Genomic DNA, 22105 nt, shown 5'->3' on the forward strand with positions numbered 1-22105 from the left:
ACTCCAGATTTTTATCAACCTGCATAGTGAAGGCTTTGGGCTTACTCATTTGTGCTACTCATAGTCAAAAGATTTTCAAGAAAGCCAGTGCCTAAATTGGTAAACTAGCGGTGTCCTCTAAAGCCAGGAGGCAATTGATTTTGAGCTAATAGTGTTTGACAAAGTAATAGGCCTTATGACAACCTAATCGGCTTAATGACCAAGTTGGTGAGGTTTTTTTTTTTTTTTTGGTGGTGTGCAGGCAATTTCTATTCCTGTCTGAATCTCTAATAATTCAGTTCAACAAGTTGTTTCTCTTTACTTAGACGACTCCTACAGCACATTTCACAGAGTTGAAGCAGATCCCATCACTAAGTACCTTCAACAGCCGCTGTATTTTGAGGTGGGACTGATAAAATCTAGAAACCCTGAGGTATCACTGGAGCTGGTGGACTGCTGGGCAACGCTTGAGGACGACAGGACATCCCTTCCCAAATGGGACCTCATCATTAACGGGTAACTTCTTAATCTTGCCTTGCTGGGGCATTTGCCCGCATACACTAAATGTAAGTGAAACCTGGGCATCACACTTTTCAAGGAGGGGGTGGTCACACTGCAGACTTGGGACATCTTTTACACAATTAATTAGTGGATACTTAATTTTTGTGTTCTTCAGCTGTGCAAACCCAAGGGACCCGTACCAGGTGATCTTCCATCCTGTTTTGCCTGATGCCAGAGTTCAGTATCCATCAAACTTCAAGCGCTTTGAGATCCCAATGTTTGCCTTTGCCAAAGACCAAGAGAACTTGAGTCTCCAGGTAATTTCAACAACCAAAGAAAAGTGTTTTATTTTTATTAATGAAAGGCTTTAGATTTGGGAAAACAAATGTACACTATAAATATCACATTAACATTACATACAATTTTGTAGGTCTTTGTCCATTGTGATGTGGTGGTCTGCGATGCCAGAAATCCAGTGGGTAGAGCTTGTAATGTGCAGTGTTCAAACCAGGATGAGGGGATGAAAGGTAAGACTTCTCACACTGATAACATTTCACTGTTGCACACACTAAGGTTTCCATTTGTTGCTCAGATGAGGGATGGGATAAATACTCTAGTTGGTCTCCAATTGGGGAAACGTGTTTAAAAAAATGTTCCTTATTGAAGTGGCTAAGATATATTTTCTTTTCTTCCACAGGTCAAAAACAGTTGGTTTCAGATGGCCACCGTATCAAACCAGTGTCATCAGGACCAATACTCGTAAACTAATAAAAATATTTTAAAAGGAATTCATACTTGCATTGTTTTCTTGGAAATATTACCCTGGAAATGTTTTTTTTTTTTTTTTTTAATATAGTTGGGATGAGGTCTCAACTGAGGGCTGGTTAACACACATTTGTCTGAGCATTAATCTAAACTAATTACTATAGTGAAGAATGAACGAGTACAAACAACAGATGACCAGTCTTGGTAACTTCATACTTGAGTGAAAATCAACAAAGATACAGTTGCCATTCTAAATGCTGTAGTTACATTGTTAGAAATTAATGCGATACACAAACAAGCGGACCAATTTTAAATGACTATAGCTGTGTTGAATTCTTTCAAACTGACCAGCGGTCACAATGTTATAGGGTTGTGGCGTATAGGAAATATGTTCTCACACCAATGCTTCGAAAAACGCAGCTTGGTCGGTGGCATTTAAACCTGAAGCAAAGTGTGCTTTACTGCACAATACTTCTTGATAAACAGGCAGCAATATGTAACTGTTTGTTCAGTGGAATAAAGTGTGTTGCATGTGTGGCCGTGGCAAGGCCTGGATTTAGTTTACAATTTTTAGAGTGCACTGACCCTTTAATAATGGCTCAAACCAAGAAAAAAGCCCACAGATCCTCTATTGGTACATGTGGCGGTGAATGATTGAGACAGGATCCCCCCAAGATTATGGTTTATTACGTCAAATACTTTAAACGGGGTATTAAAAACACAGGAAATCTATATCAAACCGTAAAAGGTGTCTGTCCAATATACTTCATGCCACAAATTACAGTAAAAGAACAGTGGCACACAGCGCAAAGCAGAAGGGTAAAGAAACAAGTTGTGGAGGGAGTGCAAAGGAAACTACCACCAAACACACTATGGGGGTGTGAAGCACAGATGAGAAACTCAGTCACCCCACCGTCTGGGTGGCTACACTTACCACCAGTCCTACAGCACCCGGACAGAAAAGTGTTCAACAGTGTTGGCACCACATGGCGGCTACAATAATCTATTTAATTTCTTGAGTCGAATGTTTTCATGTACTTGTCTGCCAAAAAAAAAAAATCCTATTTGTTATATCGTCTAACCATTAACGTGACACGGTGAGCATGTTAAGGTTCTTAAATGTGATTAGACAGAATACCGCCTTCACTGACCCAAATGCAAGACCAGACAAGCGGGTAGAATGAACAAAAGTGAGCTTTAACATTTCAAGATACGACATTGGGAACATTTTGATTGCCTCTCAATGTGGTGCCCCATTTATTCATATGATGGTTGCTTTGTAGTGTAAGAAGTGATCAAAAATACCTGAATACTGCATCCATGGGACCAAGCGCACCAGTGTTTCCATTAACCCAGCCTTATTGTCTGGCTCAATCACATTTTTAAATAACTGTACTGGGAAGTTAATTTCATCATGTGAATGACAAGGAAATCATAATTACACCAGACTATTTAAAGTTTTCCTCAAAACCAAACGCTCTTCCTGGGGACTTGGAGTCATGCCAGCCCATTATCATGGCAGTTTGTAAAATAGTAACAAAATGCATTCTATTGGTTAGTGTACATTGTCACTCAGGATGAAAATAAAGCCTAATTTGGGGGGGCCGCGTGTATTAAATGCATCCACATGACTAAGTCAGGGTATGCCACATACTATCCAAAATGACTATTGGATGGCGGGAAGGGGACGTTGATCGGGACGAGAAATAGGACTTAACCAAAAGACCAGGGTTTTACAGACTTGTAATAATTTTAAGCCATACATGTTTGTCCTCAACCTAAGTGGTTGTTTCTTAAACCCAGCATTTTACAAAATGTCCCGAAAAAAAAAAAAAAAAAAAAACTGCACTTTGACCATTTCAAACTGCCCGAGACTGGCTATGTCAAAGCAAGTAGAAGCTCTGAGAACGACCTCTACTCAGGTAGACATTACACTATATATTTAGTTTTTTGCTGCTGTATCCGTTTTAAGTGCATTTAAAGGTCCTTTAGTAACTCAAACAAAGGGACTGAAAATGAGCAGGCTGCTGAAATACAAAAAAAAAAAAATCAAATCACTAGCTTAGAACAAAGCTGTATGATACAAGGAACTAAACCCATGCAAGACTTAAGGGAAAGAAGAAATACATGAGCAGTGCAGATAATCACAGAACATTGTCTTTTTTTTGTTTTAACTTCGGCAGAAAGTAAAGACAGGACCATGATAAGTGTGGACAAAATAATTGTTAAAGTTTTAGGATCTACAATCGTGCTACTTGAAGCAAAATGTTCAGTTAGATTTGAAGAGCTACAGTACTTTCACAACTTAGAATCTGTCATCTTAGATTGTACAATACAGGTTAACAGTTCAGCATAAAGACATATGCAACAAGTTCAAGTGCAGGGGACATTTTAGTTTAGCTCAAGAAGGCAATGCTCTGTGGTTCAAATTGCCAAAACCATAAACCAGTGTTTACAAGTGCACATTGACCACTACCCCTGGTACTACAGGGAATACAAATTGCAAGATTGAGTCTTGCAGCTTTTGCCGCATCTGTAGACAAAGTCATCTATTTTTGATCTGTTCAATGTGCAACAGCGCTCCCCCAAGATAAATGCCGCCTTTAAATTCTCAAAGCTTTGATACAAATTGAGCAAAGACCAGACCGCACAAAAGTTTAAAGAAATTTGTTTATTCAGAAGTTTGATCAGATGTTAACACAAAAGGCCCAGAAGAGATTTGCCTTGGCTGAGTAGAGTCTGTTCCTATTTGCGCTAGAAAGACAAGAGTAGAGATCACCAACTGCACGTAGATTTAGTTGACTGTTTTTGCAGATTACACTTACCCCGTCTTACTCCTTTTATCTCTTGCGGTCTGGAGTAAATCTGGTGTGTAGGTTGCACACACTGGCCTCTGCATGAACCATCCAATTGGCTTTTTACGTCACACATCACTGCATCACAGTGGACATAGATCTGCAGACAAGGGTTTATTACGCAGGGCTACATGCAGCTGTACTGTGCAATGTGGCAAATACACACTTCATTTGGTTACAATAGTCCCACTTTACCTCATCTTTGAGAACCGCCTCCTCTTTAGTGAAGGTGAACATCTTTATAGAGAAACGTTTGATGTGGGATGGGACTAAAACCCTGGCGTCGCTCACAACAGGATGGAAAGTGGTCACATAGCTATCATCAGGATTCTCACAGCTGGGGAGGGAATAAAACAAGCTTCTGAATGCTTTTTGTTAAAGCCATGAAATTTGTATTATATTTTAGAGATTGTAACAAATCGACCTGCATTTACAAATTTCTTTCCAATAAAGAGAAAAGCAGAAGGTGGCACTAAGTTTTATGCTGCCATTTACCTGTCCACAATGATATCCCAGCTAGGCAGAGACGTCCGGTCTTCATAAAGTGTAGCCCAACACTTCTCCACGATGAGCTCCAAATTTGGGTCAGTAGACTCAATCAGCGCCACCTCAAAATACAGAGGCTGCCTCAGATATTTTACAACTGGATAATCTTCTGCTTGGTAAAAGAGATCATATGATGAATCTGGAAGAGAAGAGTCACATTAGTAAAAGGAATGGACCGTCCAGACGGTGTACAGTCTTGCAAAAACAAGATAAGGCAACCTTACCACGGGCTAGCCTCATTTGCACCATCAGCTGCCCTGAGCCGATCTCTGCTGTGGGTTCATAGAGTCTTGGTTTAGCGCTGAATGAGACAGTCTGAGTCTCATTGACCACGTAGTAGCAGGAAACGGTCTGTCTATAGGGGAAAAATACAATGACGGTGTTGCCATCTCACAAGACAATATGTCAGGATAAAAGATTGGACGAGTCCTTTTACCTGTACACAGGATCAACCGGCAATGTGTAGGATCTTTTTTTGCCATACAGGCCAATCTCATTTTCATACAGCATGTAGTGGTCAAAGAACTAGAAAATAAATAAAAATGAGGCAGAATGTTCAACAAAATAATTTGTAGATTTAAGGTGAACCAACACTTACTGTTCTAGTGGTTCCACAGGAATCTACACTGAAAGAGAAGTATGCTGAGCGATCGTCACTGAAAGCTGGTTTGCAGGACTGGTCCTTCAGGGTCAGCCTACTTGGGCTGACATTGGGCACAGATTCCATCTTCACAGCCATAGCAGTCATGGTTCCATTGGGATAGCACGCTGAGGATAGAGGTGGTAAGGGTGACGAAACTGTCCTACAATCCCAATCAGCAGAAATACTGCAATTTTTATGTCTTACTGGTTGCTTTGAAGGGGAAGGTGCAGGACAGGTAGAGATCAGAAAGCACCCAGTTGTTGATGAGATCCAACAGAATCAAGTCAACTCGGGTTCTGACTGAAACTGAGGTTATCAGCTGCAAAACAAAAGGGAAGTTATCCAGTGCAGCAAATTTATTATGAGATTATATAGTTTGACATACCTCGAACACTGTGTCCTGGGCAGTGTATGGCAGTATGAGGCTAAAGTGTGTGTCGTTTCCTTGGAAGTTGTATTCGTCAGCTATCTCAGCTGTCAGCTCTCGAGGGCCAACCATGGCCTTGAAATTGTGGCCTTGATTTCCGTATTTCACACCGATGTAAAACTGGTTCTGGTCACAGGTGCCAGTGATGGTGGGTAGCTCTAAAATCAGAGAAACATTTAACTGGGCAACTTTCTGTCCCTTTGGTGTTAAGGAGAGACACCCAATAATAGTTGAAATGTTCACCCCGTTGGATCAAAGCAATCAACTAGATACCGTGAAAAGCATAAGAGCTCACCAACATCCTGATAAGATGCCTGCAACTCGACTGGGTGGGCAAATGGAGTTTCTTCAGGCAGGATGATAAACCCAAAGATCAGAGGGAGGAAGTAGGTTGTAACCAAGCGGTCAGGATTCTGTAGATATAAACAGCTCAGTTAGGTCTTTGAAACACTCATGCAGAGCAAATAAGCTGGCACGGAGTGGCATTTTGCATTTACAATTTCACATACATGTTTCAGGACTACATCTGAATCGAAGGGTACTGAAAGAGAAAAGCTCTTGGTTCCATTGGAGTGGTTGTGTTCCTGGATGGTGAAGCCTCTGGCATTGCTCTCCTCAACAGTGAGAACCCCGGTGGAGAAGGTGATGTTCCTCAGCACCACATCATGAAGAAAGGTACCCAAGATAACACTGAACACTCTGGCCTCAGGAACAGTATCTGAGGAACAGAAAGAGACAGGTTTGTAGTCTTCGAGCCTGAGATTCTGTGGTCTGCCGGAAAATGTGACTTACTTTCTTGGAAGTGGAGAGGTTGAGGCATAAGAGGGGTGGTAATGGGGAACAAAACCTTGTATCTGGTATCATCTTGGGTGTCAGTGGTCCTCCACAGTACCTCAAGCATGGGCTCCACAATGTAGGTGATGTGGTACTGGTAATCTGGGGCATGGCTCTGCAATTATTCATGACATTTTAATAATACATGCAAAGACTAGTGACTCTTGCATTTCTAATGTAGAAGACGTCCCAACCTTGAAGTGACCATCAGGTGAGCCCACTGGGATCTCAATGACGATGTGATGGTGTGTGGTGGACAGTGTGTAACCCCGTGCGGCCATCTGAGATCCATCAAGCCTCTTCCCATTGATGCCCATGTGCATTTCTAGGACTTCAAAGTTGCCATCCAACAGCGGTGTCACACGGCGAGGTACATGCCAAGAGATTACATCGTTGTTGAAGAGGACACCACCTGTAAATGATAAAGCAACTGTTGATGAAACTGTGTGACAACTAAATGTTAACTGTGTCCAGCCACTGATTGCTCAAGACTTACCTGTGGGACAAGCAGCTGCCAGGTTCACCACATTCCGACCATGCAGTGCCTGATAGTAGGCGCTCACCCTGAAAACTTCCATGGGGACTCCACCCACCTAAAAGATGTCAGGTTTAATGTCATGCTTTTAATGTAAAGTAAAATGCAAAATACTGGAGATAAGTGTTGCTTACCTCCTCTGAATAAGTCTCTGCTGTACTGTACGGGGCTCGCATAACCAGACGGGTCGAGGTCACCATGGCACCATAGCCGGCTTGTTCAGCCGCACTAAGCACCATTGACACTGGTTCTGGGGTGTAAAATGTCAACTTCCAGATACCATGTGCTGCCCCAGAGGCCTATAGGGAAGGAGGAATGAGTCATTTCCTCATTTGAGATGACAAATGTGGCAGGTTTAAAAGAAAGTCCACTGCAACGGTGGAATTTTAACACATACATCAGGAATGGCGTCGATCTCTTTAACATCTTGAGCAGGTCCCTTTGCTTCAGAAGTAGTAATGTGGTGTGACACCTAAAAACAAGAAATGGTGGCTTAAGAGTTTGTTAAGACACTAGTTGGTAGAACCATTCATGTAAAGCAACCTACTTCCATGTAGTTCCTGTCGCAGAGAATCTCTCTTGAGGCCCACTGAGTGTAGCTGCAAGTCTGCATCACATCATGGGTAACCACGTCTGATCGACTGTGGTCGTACATTCGGAGCCTTAAGCCAACATTAAAGGTCTGATCGTCCTACAAATGTAATGCATGAAATGAGAAGAATTTTGGCAGTAGTGGAGTCAAGAGCTGAAATCAAGCAATTTGTTTAAGTAATTAATGAAACAAGTCAAACATTTCCAGTTGCTTTTGTCCATTTTAGCATTGTTAAATTGCCTAGTGTTGAAATATTAGAAAACTTAATTTCGTGAAATTACAGACAAAACAATTAATTTAAGAGATAATTGGCAAATGAATGCTGCCTTGATATATTTTACATCACACTTTGTATCATATAAAATAAATACTGACAATTGCAGTTAAAACACAGGAGGTTTGATTAAGGTTTTTGAGAAAAACATACAAAATAGGAACTACACCATGATGTTTTTCTCACCAACAAATAATAAAATATATATAAATTTAGCTCAAACACACATTATTGTCCACGTAGCAGCCCAGCAAAGACGAGTAGATTCTGGTGTTACCCCACGGGTCAGACTCCATGCTGTATCCACACTGAGCAGCCAAGCTGGGTGTTAACACAATGTGCTGGTTGCCATCTTGGGGGGAAAAGAAAGACAACTGTCAAAGGACTTTACTCTCCTAGTGATGAACCAATCATGTTCATTAGCAGATTTTATACTCACTGACGGCCTCAACCTCAAGCTCGTTCCCCACTGCTAGGGCCTTGTCCAATGAAAGCCTCATTAGATTACCCACGCAGTCTGACCGTAAACCACTGCCTGTTAAAAGAAAAGGCTTGTGAGGAAGAGTAAACTCTCTTTAACAATAACAGTGGTAAAGTAATTTAGTTTGAATTCAGGCTTACTTGACTGAGAATTGAGCTTCATATTTGGCTTTGCTTGACCCAAGAGGATTACTGCACCCATCAAGTTCCATAACAAACTTAAACGAGTACAACACATAGTTTAGATATATTAAGTGTGCAGCTAGCAGTCCTTAAAACAAACTTAACTTACATGTTCCCAAGCCTCCACATGTTGCCGCCTGAGCGCAGCCAAACAAAAGAAGTAGAGGAATCAAATCACTATCAGAGCTTGGCACTGAACAACCAGCACACCCGAAAACAGCTCAACTCTGAAGAGAAGTGACTGATTGCCTTACTGATCCATCACCAGCTGTTTTATACCTAGGGACCTGTACCATGTGATCTTCCTTCCTGTGTTGCCTGTAGTTCATGCAACATAGATTTCTTTATTGACTCAACTATATGTATGTGTTGCCCCTGCAAAAATGCATTGGCAGCCCCAACCAGCAAACAAAGCCCTTCCACCTCCTACATGTGCCACAGGAAACTTAATTTTGGATCAGGAGTTATCAAGGTAAGAACAAACTTTTACCTTTCTTGTGTTGAACAGGTAAACTAGATACATGTTACACAGGATTGTTAATGTAATCTAAAAACCCAACTTTGTTTATGGCCAATTTTAGAACTTGTGTGATTTTTAGCTAGGCTACTGTAGTTAACATAGCAAATGGTAGCTAGACAGTGCACATGTTTTTGTCAGCCTGGTATGATCACACTGAACGAGTATACAGTAACATTTTCATGTATAATTCTTAATAATAAGCTCAGTGGATTTTCCAGCAGAATTTCACATTTGACATTGGGTTTCATCTTACATTTTCAGATGTGACTCAACAGCAATTTGCTTTTTATCTATATTTTAATATAATTTTGAGAATATAAAAAAAAATAAAAAATTATATTCACCCGTTCTTCCACTGTTTATGTAGAGCCGTCAATGACATTGAATAGCAACTCCTGTGTGTGGTCTACTTTTGCCAAATCTGATTTGACTGTTGAATATACCTTTGTAGAAAGAGTTTGTACTTTAATACTTGTTTAGCTGAGATTATTCCTTGCAATTTAATATTACCAGCTAAAAATGGAAAAGTATGACATGATTTTTTTCATACAACGTTCATCTTGTTGAGCAAATCTTCATAGTTTATGTGCAGGAATAACAGATACAGAAACAGAAAGCTTTTTGGCAAATATGAACGGACATTACTCAAAGTATGGAAATTTCAATCTGAGTTTGATTATTATTGTCAGAGGCTGCACTGAGTACGATGGAACAACTTATCCTGTGAGTCGTATGAATTGGATCTGCAAATTACGCACATTTTCTTCAACCAACCAAAGGCTTTACTTGTGTATGTATGTACTGTATATATTGTAAACACAGTAACAATTCTGAATGATAACTCATCCTGCTCTTATAAATGGAAACATATGTAATCAATAAAACCATCACAAAGTTTAAATATTCACATCCTTTTGTCCCTCCTATCATTCAAAATATTGTTGTATAGGCCTTACAATGCTACTATATAATATATCTCAGATGAATACATTGTCATTTTGACAGAGCAGCTATGTCCTATTTAGCATACCTGATTGCGGTAGCTAAATCTTTACTAGCTAAAACTACACATATTGTTGTCAAAGAGAAAATGTATTGTTTAACCTATTTCTTTTCATGGGATTTGTTAAAACAAAAATAATAATGCCTTATTATGGTCTTATCCCTTAAAGCCAAGTACAAAAACTAGACACTATACAGCTTACTGTTAGATTAACAAAAAATGACATTGAAATATCTATTATCTAATTAATACCTAGCTTTCTTGCAGTAGGATTTTTCTATTTAGGTATAATCGCACCACATAATTTTGTGTTATGCAGAATATATCATAATGCTGCCTTTGTCATTGACTACCAACATAGGAGAGTAAATCAAGTTTGGTATAGTGACGGTACATGCTGAATTACTGAATACTGTGTTTTGTTCTTTAGACTTCCAGTTCGAAAGAGGGCTACAAAAGGAGTGGAAACTGGCCTTCTCATTGTTTTTAGAAGGAACAAGGAAGAGTTGCTGGTAAGAGATGAATGATGCTGCTGTTGTACTCAAGGAGAACATTCTGCACATCAAGGATATTTTCCATACAGTTTTATTAGCTGTTAAGAGCTGGACACATGTTTAATATGTGGCATTGCCATAATCAGCTATGCCTCATGGTTATGTTTTGATACTAAAAGTAGATTCATAACAAAAATGCCACTGTATGTTTTGAAATTGATTAGCATTTAGAATGTTCTTTGCTGTTGATGAATCTTTTTTACGTAGTACTGTTAGAAAATAGAAGCTTAAGTTGTGTGGGCAAATTACCCAGTTAAATTGTGTTAATTAACTTAACATTTCAATTAAGATGAACTATTCCTGAAAAAGTAACCTGCCTTGTCGGAGACTGCAACAAAACAGGGAGACAAATGACCTGGCTGCTAAGAAGAAGCAATTTATTTTCAACAAACATAAGTAAAACAATGTAACTCTGAGGTATCAGTAGTGAAATGGATTTGTGGCAGTATGTACAAAGGAACAGAACTCAAACATAAACCAGAGCAACTGTGTCATGCCGGTGACACAAAAGATCTTCCCCTAGAGCAGGGGTCGGCAACCCGCGGCTCTTCGGCCCCTCTGTTGCGGGGTTTCCCTGAGTCCTCTGTCCACACGGCGTTTAAGCATCGTTTTCGAGATGATCTCCGTCCAGACTTAAATGCCTGAAAACGAATATCACGTGACTATTCACGTACACTGGGCATGCAGTGGGTGCCGGTCCTACTGGTTTTCAAACCTACTGGTTTCCCTTCCGTGCATGTGTTGTGTTCGCGTAACAGCAGCAGCTGTTTTCTGCCTCTGTTGCCAGATTCGTCACACATTCACAAACATATTGCTGGAGATCTAAAAGTCACATCTCATATACACTGCCTGGCCAAAAAAAAAGTCGCCACCTGGATTTAACTAAGCAAATAGGTACGAGCCTAGGTTCAGCAACAGTATGTGCTCAAAGAATGAGGTCAGCTGACTACCTGAATATACTGAATGACCAAGTTATTCCATCAATGGATTTTTTCTTCCCTGATGGCACGGGCATATTCCAAGATGACAATGCCAGGATTCATCGGGCTCAAATTGTGAAAGAGTGGTTCAGGGAGCATGAGACATCATTTTCACACATGGATTGGCCACCACAGAGTCCAGTCAACCTGGATTCGAACTCTGTCGAGCAAAATAGTAATATATTAAAAAACGGCCACACTATGCGATCCGCCACTTGCATCTTATGTCGCTGTCTAGCGCCTTTCCCTCCAGGTGGCTAATCATGATTTGCAGACCCCCGCCCTCGGTAAACTATCAATGGATAAATCCCAAAACAGAAAAGTCACTGAGGAAAATAGTTTAATTCTGCGTGGACGTATTAATTTGCTTTCACTGCGAATGATGCTGGCTTACCTGTATGCTTGATATGTGGCGAGAAATTTGCAAACAACAACAAATGTAATGTTGAAAGATGCTTCCAAAACAAACAGCATTTGCTGGAAAGTGTCACACTGGAGATGAGCAAAAAAGAGCGATTCCTCAACTGCTGCAGCAAACTCTCTTCATAAGAGTTTGATATTGTTATAACATGTAAAATAGCAATAAAATGTCAACAAGTGTCTTTATTCTTGTTCTATAATTTCATAAATACAACAAACTATAGTTTTTGTATATATAACTATATATAAAACTTTATAAACTGACAAATAGCTTTTGCGGCTCCAGACAAATTTTATTTGGTGGAAAATAGAACAAAATGGCTCTTTGGATAGTAAAGGTTGCTGACCCCTGCCCTAGACAGACCAAGGCAGCTGAATGAAGGCGTATTTAAGGGCAGAGCAGACACACCGGCTGAGGTGTGTCTCATACAGCTGATGATCCATCATTCAGCACCTGCAACAGACAACCACATGCACAGCAACAGGGACATCTAGTGTATGGGAGGTGGTCCATCTGCTGGCTCTGAGAGGGATCAACTCTGCTCATCAATCAGCTCACTGTGAGAAACAGGGTACATCCCAAGTCTCTTAATTGTCATTTCCTCGCTCCTCGCTTGAACCGGAAGTGGTTCTGCTCCGCCATATTGATGGCAGTCCTAAAGCTCTTATTTCTGCTCTGAGGAGGAGAGATCTCCAAGGAGCCATGACGCACGAGAACAGACTTCCAGGAAGTGTTTTACCGGCCAACACGCCCCCTCATTGTTAGTCATGTGATTGGACACTGCAGCTGATCGGACTGACTGGAGTTTCATACCAGAGTGAAGACAGATCAGATTAAACTAGTTTGATTAGTTTTCTGATTGAACATCTGTTTTAAATAGATGTTCATTGTAGGTCTAAACAAGACCACAAACGACTTTCATTTATTAGAAAGATTTGTCTTTTCATGATCTGATATTTCCCTCAACTTTCATTATAGATACAATTAAAGTGAGAGCTGGAGAGAAGAAACTTTACATAATTTAATTCAGGCACATGAGGCTGATCATTCCCCAGTGTCGGGTTTGAAGAGTTATATCATTTAAATTTAACCTGAAACATTGAGCCTAATGAAATTCCAGTGTTCAAAAACCATAATCAGGGTTAATTAATGAAGTCACAATCTGAATTGAACCTGCGCTGTTCAAGTCTTTTAATTTCCACTTTTAACTAATCCTTTGGGCTGCTCAAAAGTTGACTCACCCAGCACCCCTAGAGGCAGACGCCAAACTCCATATTTTAAGGCTGTAAATTGTTTAAGTTCAACGTGTTCATTTTTACAGTGTATGCAAAATGTGTGTGCCACCGGCCTGGCTATGTCAAGCGCAGATAATCTACACAAAGGGAGAATTACTTCATTCTCTGCTCAGTTAGACATTACGCAACTATATCTTTAGTCATTTACTGCTGTATCGATTATAGTCTCTTTAGTGACCTAAAGCTGGTGGTGGAAAAAAAAAATAAAAAAAAAAAAGTTTAAAAAAATGTTACGGTAAACTGAAGGCGCAGGCTGCAGCAATTTTTTTAAAGTGGCAAAATGAAACAGCTCTCTGTGGCCATCTTGACTATGACTTTTATATGTAGATTTAAGACAAAAGACTTCCCAAAGCTTTGATAGAAATTGAGCAAAGAAAAGACTGCACAAGAGTTTAAAGACATTCGTTTATTCAGAAGTTTGATCAGATGTTAACACAATAGGCCCAGAGGAGATTTGCCTTTCCTGAGTAGCGTCTGTTCCTCTTTGCTCTAGAAAGACAAGTATAGATCACCAACGGCACGTAGATTAGGTCGACAAAAATGTTTTTCCAGATTACACTTACCCGGTCTTACTCCTTTTATCTCTTGCGGTCTGGAGTAAATCTGGTGTGTAGGTTGCACACACTGGCCTCTGCACGGACCATCCAATTGGCTGTTTTCGTCACAAATCGCTGCATCACAGTGGACATAGATCTGAAGACAAAAGGGTTTATTACGCAGGGCTACATGTGACTGTACCGTGCAATGTGGCCAATACACACTTCATTTGGTTACAACAGTCCCACTTTACCTCATCTTTCAGAACCGCCTCCTCTTTAGTGAAGGTGAACATCTTTATAGAGAAGCGTTTGATGTGGGATGGGACTAAAACCCTGGCGTCGCTCACAACAGGATGGAAAATGGTCACATAGCTATCATCAGGATTCTCACAGCTGGGGAGGGAATAAAACAAGCTTCTGAATGCTTTTTGTTAAACCCATGAAATTTGAATTATGTTTTAGAGATTGTCACAAATCAACCTGAATTTACAAATTTCTTTCCAATAAAGAGAAAAGCAGAAGTTGGCACTAAGTTTTATGCTGCCATTTACCCATCCACAATGATATCCCAGCTAGGCAGAGACGTCCGGTCTTCATAAAGTGTAGCCCAACACTTCTCCACGATGAGCTCCAAATTTGGTTCAGAAGACTCAATCAGCTCCACCTCAAAATACAGAGGCTGCCTCAGATATTTTACAACTGGATAATCTTCTGCTTGGTAGAAGAGATCATATGATGAATCTGGAAGAGAAGAGTCACATTAGTAAAAGGCATGGACCGGCCAGACGGTGTACAGTCTTGCAAAAACAAGATAGGGCAACCTTACCACGGGCTAGCCTCATTTGCACCATCAGCTGCCCTGAGCCGATCTCTGCTGTGGGTTCATAGCGTCTTGGTTTAGAGCTGAATGCGACAGTCTGAGTCTCATTGACCACGTAGTAGCAGGAAACGGTCTGTCTATAGGAGAAACATACACTGAAGGTGTTGCCCTCTCACGAGACCGTATGTCAGAATAAAAGATTGGACGAGTCCCTTTACCTGTACTCAGGATCAACCGGCGATGTGTAGGCTACTCCTTTGTTCTTGTAATACAGACCAATCTCATTTTCATACAGCATGTAGTGGTCAAAGAACTATTAAAAAGAAGTGAGGCATCAGAAGGTTTTACAAAATAATTTGTAGATTTAAGGTGAACCAACACTTACTGTTCTAGTGGTTCCACAGGAATCTACACTGAAAGAGAAGTATGCTGAGCGATCGTCACTGAAAGCTGGTTTGCAGGACTGGTCCTTCAGGGTCAGCCTACTTGGGCTGAGATTGGGCACAGATTCCACCTTCACAGCCATAGCAGTCATGGTTCCATTGGGGTAGCACGCTGAGGATAGAGGTGGTAAGGGTGATGAAAATGTCCTACAATCCCAATCAGCAGAAATACTGCAATTTATAGGCCTTACTGGTTGTTATGAAGGGGAAGGTGCAGGACAGGTAGAGATCAGAAAGCACCCAGTTGTTGATGGGATCCAACAGCATCAAGTCAACTCGGGTTATGACTGAATCTGAGGTTATCAGCTGCAAGACAAAAGGGAAGTTACCCAGTGCAGCAAATTTATGATGATTTTATAGTTTGACATACCTCGAATGCTGTGTCCTTGGCAGTGTATGGCAGTATGAGGCTAAAGTGTGTGCTGTTTCCTTGGAAATTGTATTCGTCAGCTATCTCAGGTGTCAGCTCTCGAGGGCCAACCATGGTTTTGAAATTGTGGCCTTGATTTCCGTATTTCACACCGATGTAAAACTGGTTCTGGTCACAGGTGCCAGTGATGGTGGGTAGCGCTGAAAGCAGAGAAACTACTGAGCAACTTTCTCCCCCTTTTGGAGTTTCAAGTGTTCTCCCCATTTGGTCAAAGCAATCAACTAGATACCGAGAAAAGCATAAGCACGATAGCTCACCAACATCCTGATAAGATGCCTGCAACTCGACTGGGTGGGCAAATGGAGTTTCTTCAGGCAGGATGATAAACTCAAAGATCAGAGGGAGGAAGTAGGTTGTAACCAAGCGTTCAGGATTCTGCAGATATAAACAGCTCAGTTAGGTCTTTGAAACACTCATGCAGAGCAAATAAGCTGGCACGGAGTGGCATTTTGCATTTACAATTTCACATACATGTTTCAGGACTACATCCGAATCAAAGGGTACTGAAAGAGAAAAACTCTTGGTTCCATTGGGGTGGTTGTGCGCCTGGATGGTGAAGCCTCTGGCATTGCTCTCCTCAACAGTGAGAACCCCGGTGGAAAAGGTGATGTTCCTCAGCACCACATCATGAAGAAAGGTACCCAAGAGAACGCTGAATACTCGGGCCTCAGGAACAGTATCTGAGGAACAGAAAGCGACAGGTTTATAGCCTTCTTCTCGAGCCTGTGATTCTGTAGTCTACTGGAGAATGTGACTTACTTTCTTGGAAGTGGGGAGGTTGAGGCATAAGAGGGGTGGTAATGGGGAACAAAACCTTGTATCTGGTATCATCTTGGGTGTCAGTGGTCCTCCACAGTACCTCAAGCATGGGCTCCACAATGTAGGTGATGTGGTACTGGTAATCTGGGGCATGGCTCTGCAATTATTCATGACATTTTAATAAAACATGCAAAGACTAGTGACTCTTGCATTTCTAATGGAGAAGACGTCCCAACCTTGAAGTGACCATCAGGTGAGCCCACTGGGATCTCAATGACGATGTGATGGTGTGTGGTGGACAGTGTGTAACCCCGTGCGGCCATCTGAGATCCATCAAGCCTCTTCCCGTTGATGCCCATGTGCATTTCTAGGACTTCAAAGTTTTCATCCAACAGCGGTGTCACACGGCGAGGTACGTGCCAAGAGATTACATCGTTGATGAAGAGGACGCCACCTGTAAATGATAAAGCAACTGTGTGACAACTACATGTTAACTGTGTCCAGCCACTGATTGCTCGAGACTTACCTGTGGGACAAGCAGCTGCCAGGTTCACCACATTCAGACCATGCGGTGCCTGATAGTAGGCGCTCACCATGAAAACTTCCATGGGGACTCCACCCACCTAAAAGATGTCAGGTTTAATGTCATGCTTTTAATGTCAAGTAAAATGCAAAACACTGGAGATAAGTGTTGCTTACCTCCTCTGAATAAGTCTCTGCTGTATTGTACGGGGATCGCATAACCAGACGGGTCGAGGTCACCATGGCACCATAGCCGGCTTGTTCAGCATCCCTAAGCACCATCGACACTGGTTCTGGGGTGTAGAATGTCAACTTCCAGATGCCATGTGCTGCCCCAGAGGCCTACAGGGAAGGAAGAATTCGTAATTTCCTCCGTTTGAGATAACAAATGTTGCAGGTTTAAAAGAAAGTCCACTGCAACAGTGGAATTTTAACACATACATCAGGAATGGCGTCGATCTCTTTAACATCTTGAGCATGTCCCTTTGCTTCAGAAGTAGTAATGTGGTTTGACACCTAAAAACAAGGAATGGTGGTTAAATTGTTTGTTAAGACATTAGTTGGTAGAACCATTAATGTAAAGAGACCTACTTCCATGTAGTTCCTGTCACAGAGAATCTCTCTTGAGGCCCACTGAGTGTAGCTGCAAGTCTGCATCACATCATGGGTAACCATGTCCGATTGACTGTGTCTGTACATTCGGAGCCTTAAGCCAACATTAAAGGTCTGATCGTCCTACAAATGTAATGCATGAAATTAGAAGAATTTTGGCATTAGTGGAGTCAAGAGCTGAAATCAAGCAATTTGTTTAAGTAATTCACAAAACAAGTCAACCATTTCCAGCTGCTTTTGTCCATTTTAGCATTGTTAAGTTGCCTAGTGTTGAGATATTTTAAAACTTAATTTTGTGAAATGTACAGATCAAACAATATAAGAGCGATAATGGGCAGATAAGGCAGCCCTTAACTTTTTACATTAAGGGGGGGGGGGGGGGGGGGGGGGTACTGACAATTGCAGTTAAAACACAGGTTTGATTAAACTACACCATGATGTTTTTCTTACTGCCAAATTATAATAAAAGGTCAATAAATTGAGCTCAACAAAGTACAAAGTACTACTGTGTGCCTCAAAAATAAGTCTCGAGAAATTATGGGATATGTGAACTACACCATGATGTTTTACTCACTGGCAAATTATAATAAATGTCTTCTAACAAATTGAGCTCAACCATACTTTGTTGTCCACGTAGCAGCCCAGCAAAGACGAGTAGATTCTGGTGTTACCCCACGGGTCAGACTCCATGCTGTATCCACACTGAGCAGCCAAGCTGGGTGTTAACACAATGTGCTGGTTGCCATCTTGGGGGGAAAAGAAAGACAACTGTCAAAGGACTTTACTCTCCTAGTGATGAACCAATCATGTTCATTAGCAGATTTTATACTCACTGACGGCCTCAACCTCAAGCTCGTTCCCCACTGCTAGGGCCTTGTCCAATGAAAGCCTCATTAGATTACCCACGCAGTCTGACCGTAAACCACTGCCTGTTAAAAGAAAAGGCTTGTGAGGAAGAGTAAACTCTCTTAAACAATAACAGTGGTAAAGTAATTTAGTTTGAATTCGGGCTTACTTGACTGAGAATTGAGCTTCATATTTGGCCTTGCTTGACCCAAGAGGATTACTGCAGCCATCAAGTTCCATAACAAACTTAAACAAGTAAAACACATAGTTTAGAGACATTAAGTGTGCAGCTAGCAGTCTTTGAAACAAAGAAAGAAAATTAACTTACATGTTCCCAAGCCTCCACATGTTGCAGTCTGAGCGCAGCCAAACAAAAGAACTAGAGGAATCAAACCACTATCAGAGCTTGGCACTGAACAACCAGCACACCCAAAAACAGCTCAACTCTGAAGAGAAGTGACTGATTGCCTTCCTGATCCATCACCAGCTGTTTTATACCTAGGGACCTGTACCATGTGATCTTCCTTCCTGTGTTGCCTGTAGTTCATGCAACATAAATTTCTTTGTTGACTCAACTATATGTATGTGTTGCCCCTGCAAAAATGCATAGGCAACCCCTATAGATCAGGGCCCCATTCCTCGTACGTGGTTCAACTAAGTCGATCAAATGTCCTATTAGCCAGCTTAAATTAACCCGATGATTGATGTCAGTCTATCTCGGTTCCTCAAAGGCTGATCCGCGCTCAAACAATCTCGTTAATTCGAACCAGACTGCAGTAACAAGGATCTTTACGCGTGCCCATCCTACTTCAAAAGGGGGAAGCGTCGATCACCGAAACCATGATTTTCTAACAGTACGATGGCAAATCAACTCAAAGAAAGAGCCTCTTTTTTCTCCGCTGACGAGCAGGAGATGATCATGAACTCATATGAGGAATTAAAGACCATAATCATGGCAAAATCTAACACCGCCGCCTCTGCGAGGGCTAGACAAGAAGCATGGCGAAATATTGCAGACAAGTTAAATGCGTAAGTGTTGGAAAAATGTATAGGTTAATTTTAAGTGCCTCATCACCAACGAGTATACAGTACAATTTTCATGTATAATTCTTAATAATAAGCTCAGTGGATTTTCCAGCAGAATTTCACATTTGACATTGGGGTTCATTTCAAATGTTCAGATGTGACTCAACTGCAATTTGCTTTTATTCTATATTTGAATATCAATTTGAGAATATAAAAAAAATTCCACTATTTATGTAGAGTCGTTAATGATATTGTGAATAGCAACTCCTGTGTGTGGTCTACTTTTGCCAAATCTGAAATGACTGTTGAATACACTTTTTGATGTATAAAGAGTTTGTTCAATATTACCAGCTAAAACCCTAAGTATGACATGATCTTTTCATGTGACATTCATCGTGGACATTTATGGAGCAACTCTTCATTCAGTCAGGAACACTCTCGTCATAGATTTTGACCATTTATTGCAACAAATGGAAATACAGTTAAATGTGGCGCTGATGGCTCCGCTCTTTGAATGCTCCCCGGATTAGCCAGCAGCTACCAAGCCAAAACGGGGAGCACCAAGCATCAACCCCCAAAACAACAGAACCCAATGCGAAGTCTGGTATAATGCACATGCTAAGCATCAGCCGGACTATGGGAAATCTATGTGTAATAAGCAAGCTTGTTGCAGACCTGAGCAAACATTATTTTAAGATTAAGGGCGCAAGCATGCATCCCAAAGAGGTCAACCTACCGTAGCAGCAAGCATGCTGCAGACCTCAGTAGATATTTTAAGATTAAGGGCGCAAGCATGCATCCTACGGTTATGTGAACTATCTATGTGTAGCAGCAAGCATGCTGCAGACCTCGGCAAACATTATGTTCAGAATAAAACAAGCAAGCATGCATCCCAAAAGAGGTCATACTACCTAAATCGTGCAGTGAAACCCACCCAACCACTCAATTGCAGCATTTTTATTTACTTTTATTTTATTATCGTGCATTGGGGTACTAATGGTAGTCTCCAAGGTAGCGCTCATAGCTTTTTGAGCTGCAATTATCTCTGACTCCCGGGCAAACATAACATTCGTAGGCTGCTGAGGACTAGCGACCCATAGCTTTCAGAGTAGCTGCAGAGGTAGCTGCTCCGATGAGGAAGGAGTGTGAGGTGTATAGCTGAGGAGGATGTCCACATTGTTTGCAGAGGAGATGGAGTGGGGTGGTAAACCAAGATTTTGACGTGGCTTTTCCTTTGTCGGCCATAAAGAAGGGTTTGTCTTGCCTCGCACCGGGACGCCATTGCAGGTACCGGCTTATGGAAAATAGAGGACAAAATGCAGTGTTAGTTCGTGTGATAACGTTCAAACCTTTCCTTCCCTGTCAGTTTTTGAATGTTTGAGTTAGATGGAGTACATGGGAGCATCTATGGTGATGTCGGAAATAGTAAAACCATGCAAAGGATCGACAGATTCTGAGCTGGTTGTGAATTCACCACACCCATAAAAAGCAGTGAAGAACATGATCTCCAGTAATGAATCTATGTATGATCCAAAACACCCCAGCCTTAATTGAGACACAAGTTTGTGCACTAAAGGTAATGAAAGGGGAGACGCTTATTGTTGCTTCCTGGATGCTGTTTTAAGCCGTTGAACAGGAGGCAAATGAAGTTCCCAAGCAGGCTACACACTGAGGGATCTGCACATCCAAAATGAAACTGAATACCTGCAACAATTGCTTTGATGGAAGAAGGTTGGATTTTTCGGGATTCAAAACAGTGCACAATAAAAGCACAAATCATAGGAATGTTTACAGGCATGACGGGAACAGATAAAGTTGCACAGAAAGCAGTGAAATAGGACCATGCAGAATCACTTTTTTTATTGTAGATTTTGCCAGTCCAAGACGCATGTAATGGGATACTGTTGTAGATTTCCCCATAACAGGCGCTACGTCAGTAAATATTTTGAGAGCAACTGACGTTTCTGTATAGTTGAACAAGATACCATTCCAATTATCGCACAGCAATGACCAAATCTTAAATCAGCTCTACATCCTTCATCTAAGGAGACAAGATCATGGAGTTTATCTACTGTTTGAGAGGTCAAGTAATCTAAATATGAATGATCTGCCTTGAGGAATGATTCTCGTAGCGAAGTTAAGGTGGCCTAATGACAGCAAAGCAGGTTTGGTAATCAACTCTGCATCTAACACACCCTTCATTACTTCTCTAATATGAACCAGTTTTTTGAGAGGCAGTGATGCTTTCATTAGATCACTGTCTAATGTGATGCCTAGAAATTTGATTGCTTTTTTGGAAGAAACCAACTAAACCAGAAATTAAATAGACAAAACGATTAGGTTGTTTCAAGTTGCCAAGTTCTGAGCTGTTGACAGGTGAAGATGGTTTATTCACTAGACTAGTGCGGCAGGCACACACACACACTGACTTGGGGGGGCCATCACCGCATTAGCTGCAAGCATATATAAATCTACTGTTACAGAATCTGCAAACATTGAAATTGATGCAGAGGGGAGTATTGATTTTTGAAGTCTACTTGCCACTTTCCCGTTCCTCACTGAAAAAGTAGTGAGGCTCCTGTCATTGCCGTTTTTTGGGCAAAGCATGAAAGAGCACAGATGCCCTGTGAAATGTCTGCTCATAAGCACCAGATCATTCTTTGAATGTACAGAGCCGCCTTTGCAGAGAGAAAAAACAAACAAAAAGATAAAAAACACACA

At 41.3% G+C, this 22105-nt stretch overlaps 2 protein-coding genes across 2 annotated transcripts; both read right to left on the reverse strand.

Moving 5' to 3' along the window:
• Positions 1 to 3990: 3990 nt before the first annotated feature.
• Positions 3991 to 8451, reverse strand: LOC306711671 (uncharacterized protein; the record flags this gene model as incomplete). Its single annotated transcript, XM_079180687.1, has 18 exons — positions 3991 to 3999; positions 4296 to 4437; positions 4596 to 4785; positions 4871 to 5001; positions 5083 to 5171; positions 5245 to 5414; positions 5494 to 5608; positions 5675 to 5874; positions 6012 to 6129; positions 6226 to 6434; positions 6509 to 6665; positions 6745 to 6962; positions 7047 to 7143; positions 7220 to 7384; positions 7483 to 7557; positions 7633 to 7776; positions 8179 to 8303; positions 8391 to 8451. The coding sequence occupies 18 exons, from the start codon at positions 8449 to 8451 to the stop codon at positions 3991 to 3993; spliced, it is 2415 nt and encodes an 804-aa protein (XP_079036813.1).
• Positions 8452 to 12515: 4064 nt separating this feature from the next.
• On the reverse strand, positions 12516 to 18549 carry LOC306711673 (zona pellucida sperm-binding protein 2-like; the record flags this gene model as incomplete). The annotated part of the gene is made up of 18 exons (XM_079180689.1): positions 12516 to 12545; positions 14178 to 14319; positions 14478 to 14667; positions 14753 to 14883; positions 14965 to 15059; positions 15159 to 15301; positions 15381 to 15495; positions 15560 to 15759; positions 15877 to 15994; positions 16091 to 16299; positions 16379 to 16535; positions 16615 to 16832; positions 16905 to 17001; positions 17078 to 17242; positions 17342 to 17416; positions 18134 to 18258; positions 18346 to 18441; positions 18528 to 18549. 18 exons carry the CDS (start codon positions 18547 to 18549, stop codon positions 12516 to 12518), a joined length of 2328 nt encoding a protein of 775 aa, XP_079036815.1.
• Positions 18550 to 22105: the final 3556 nt, after the last annotated feature.

This window comes from Pholis gunnellus (genome assembly GCF_910591455.1).
Source record: "Pholis gunnellus genome assembly, chromosome: 19".
Taxonomy (NCBI): Eukaryota; Metazoa; Chordata; class Actinopteri; order Perciformes; family Pholidae; genus Pholis; species Pholis gunnellus.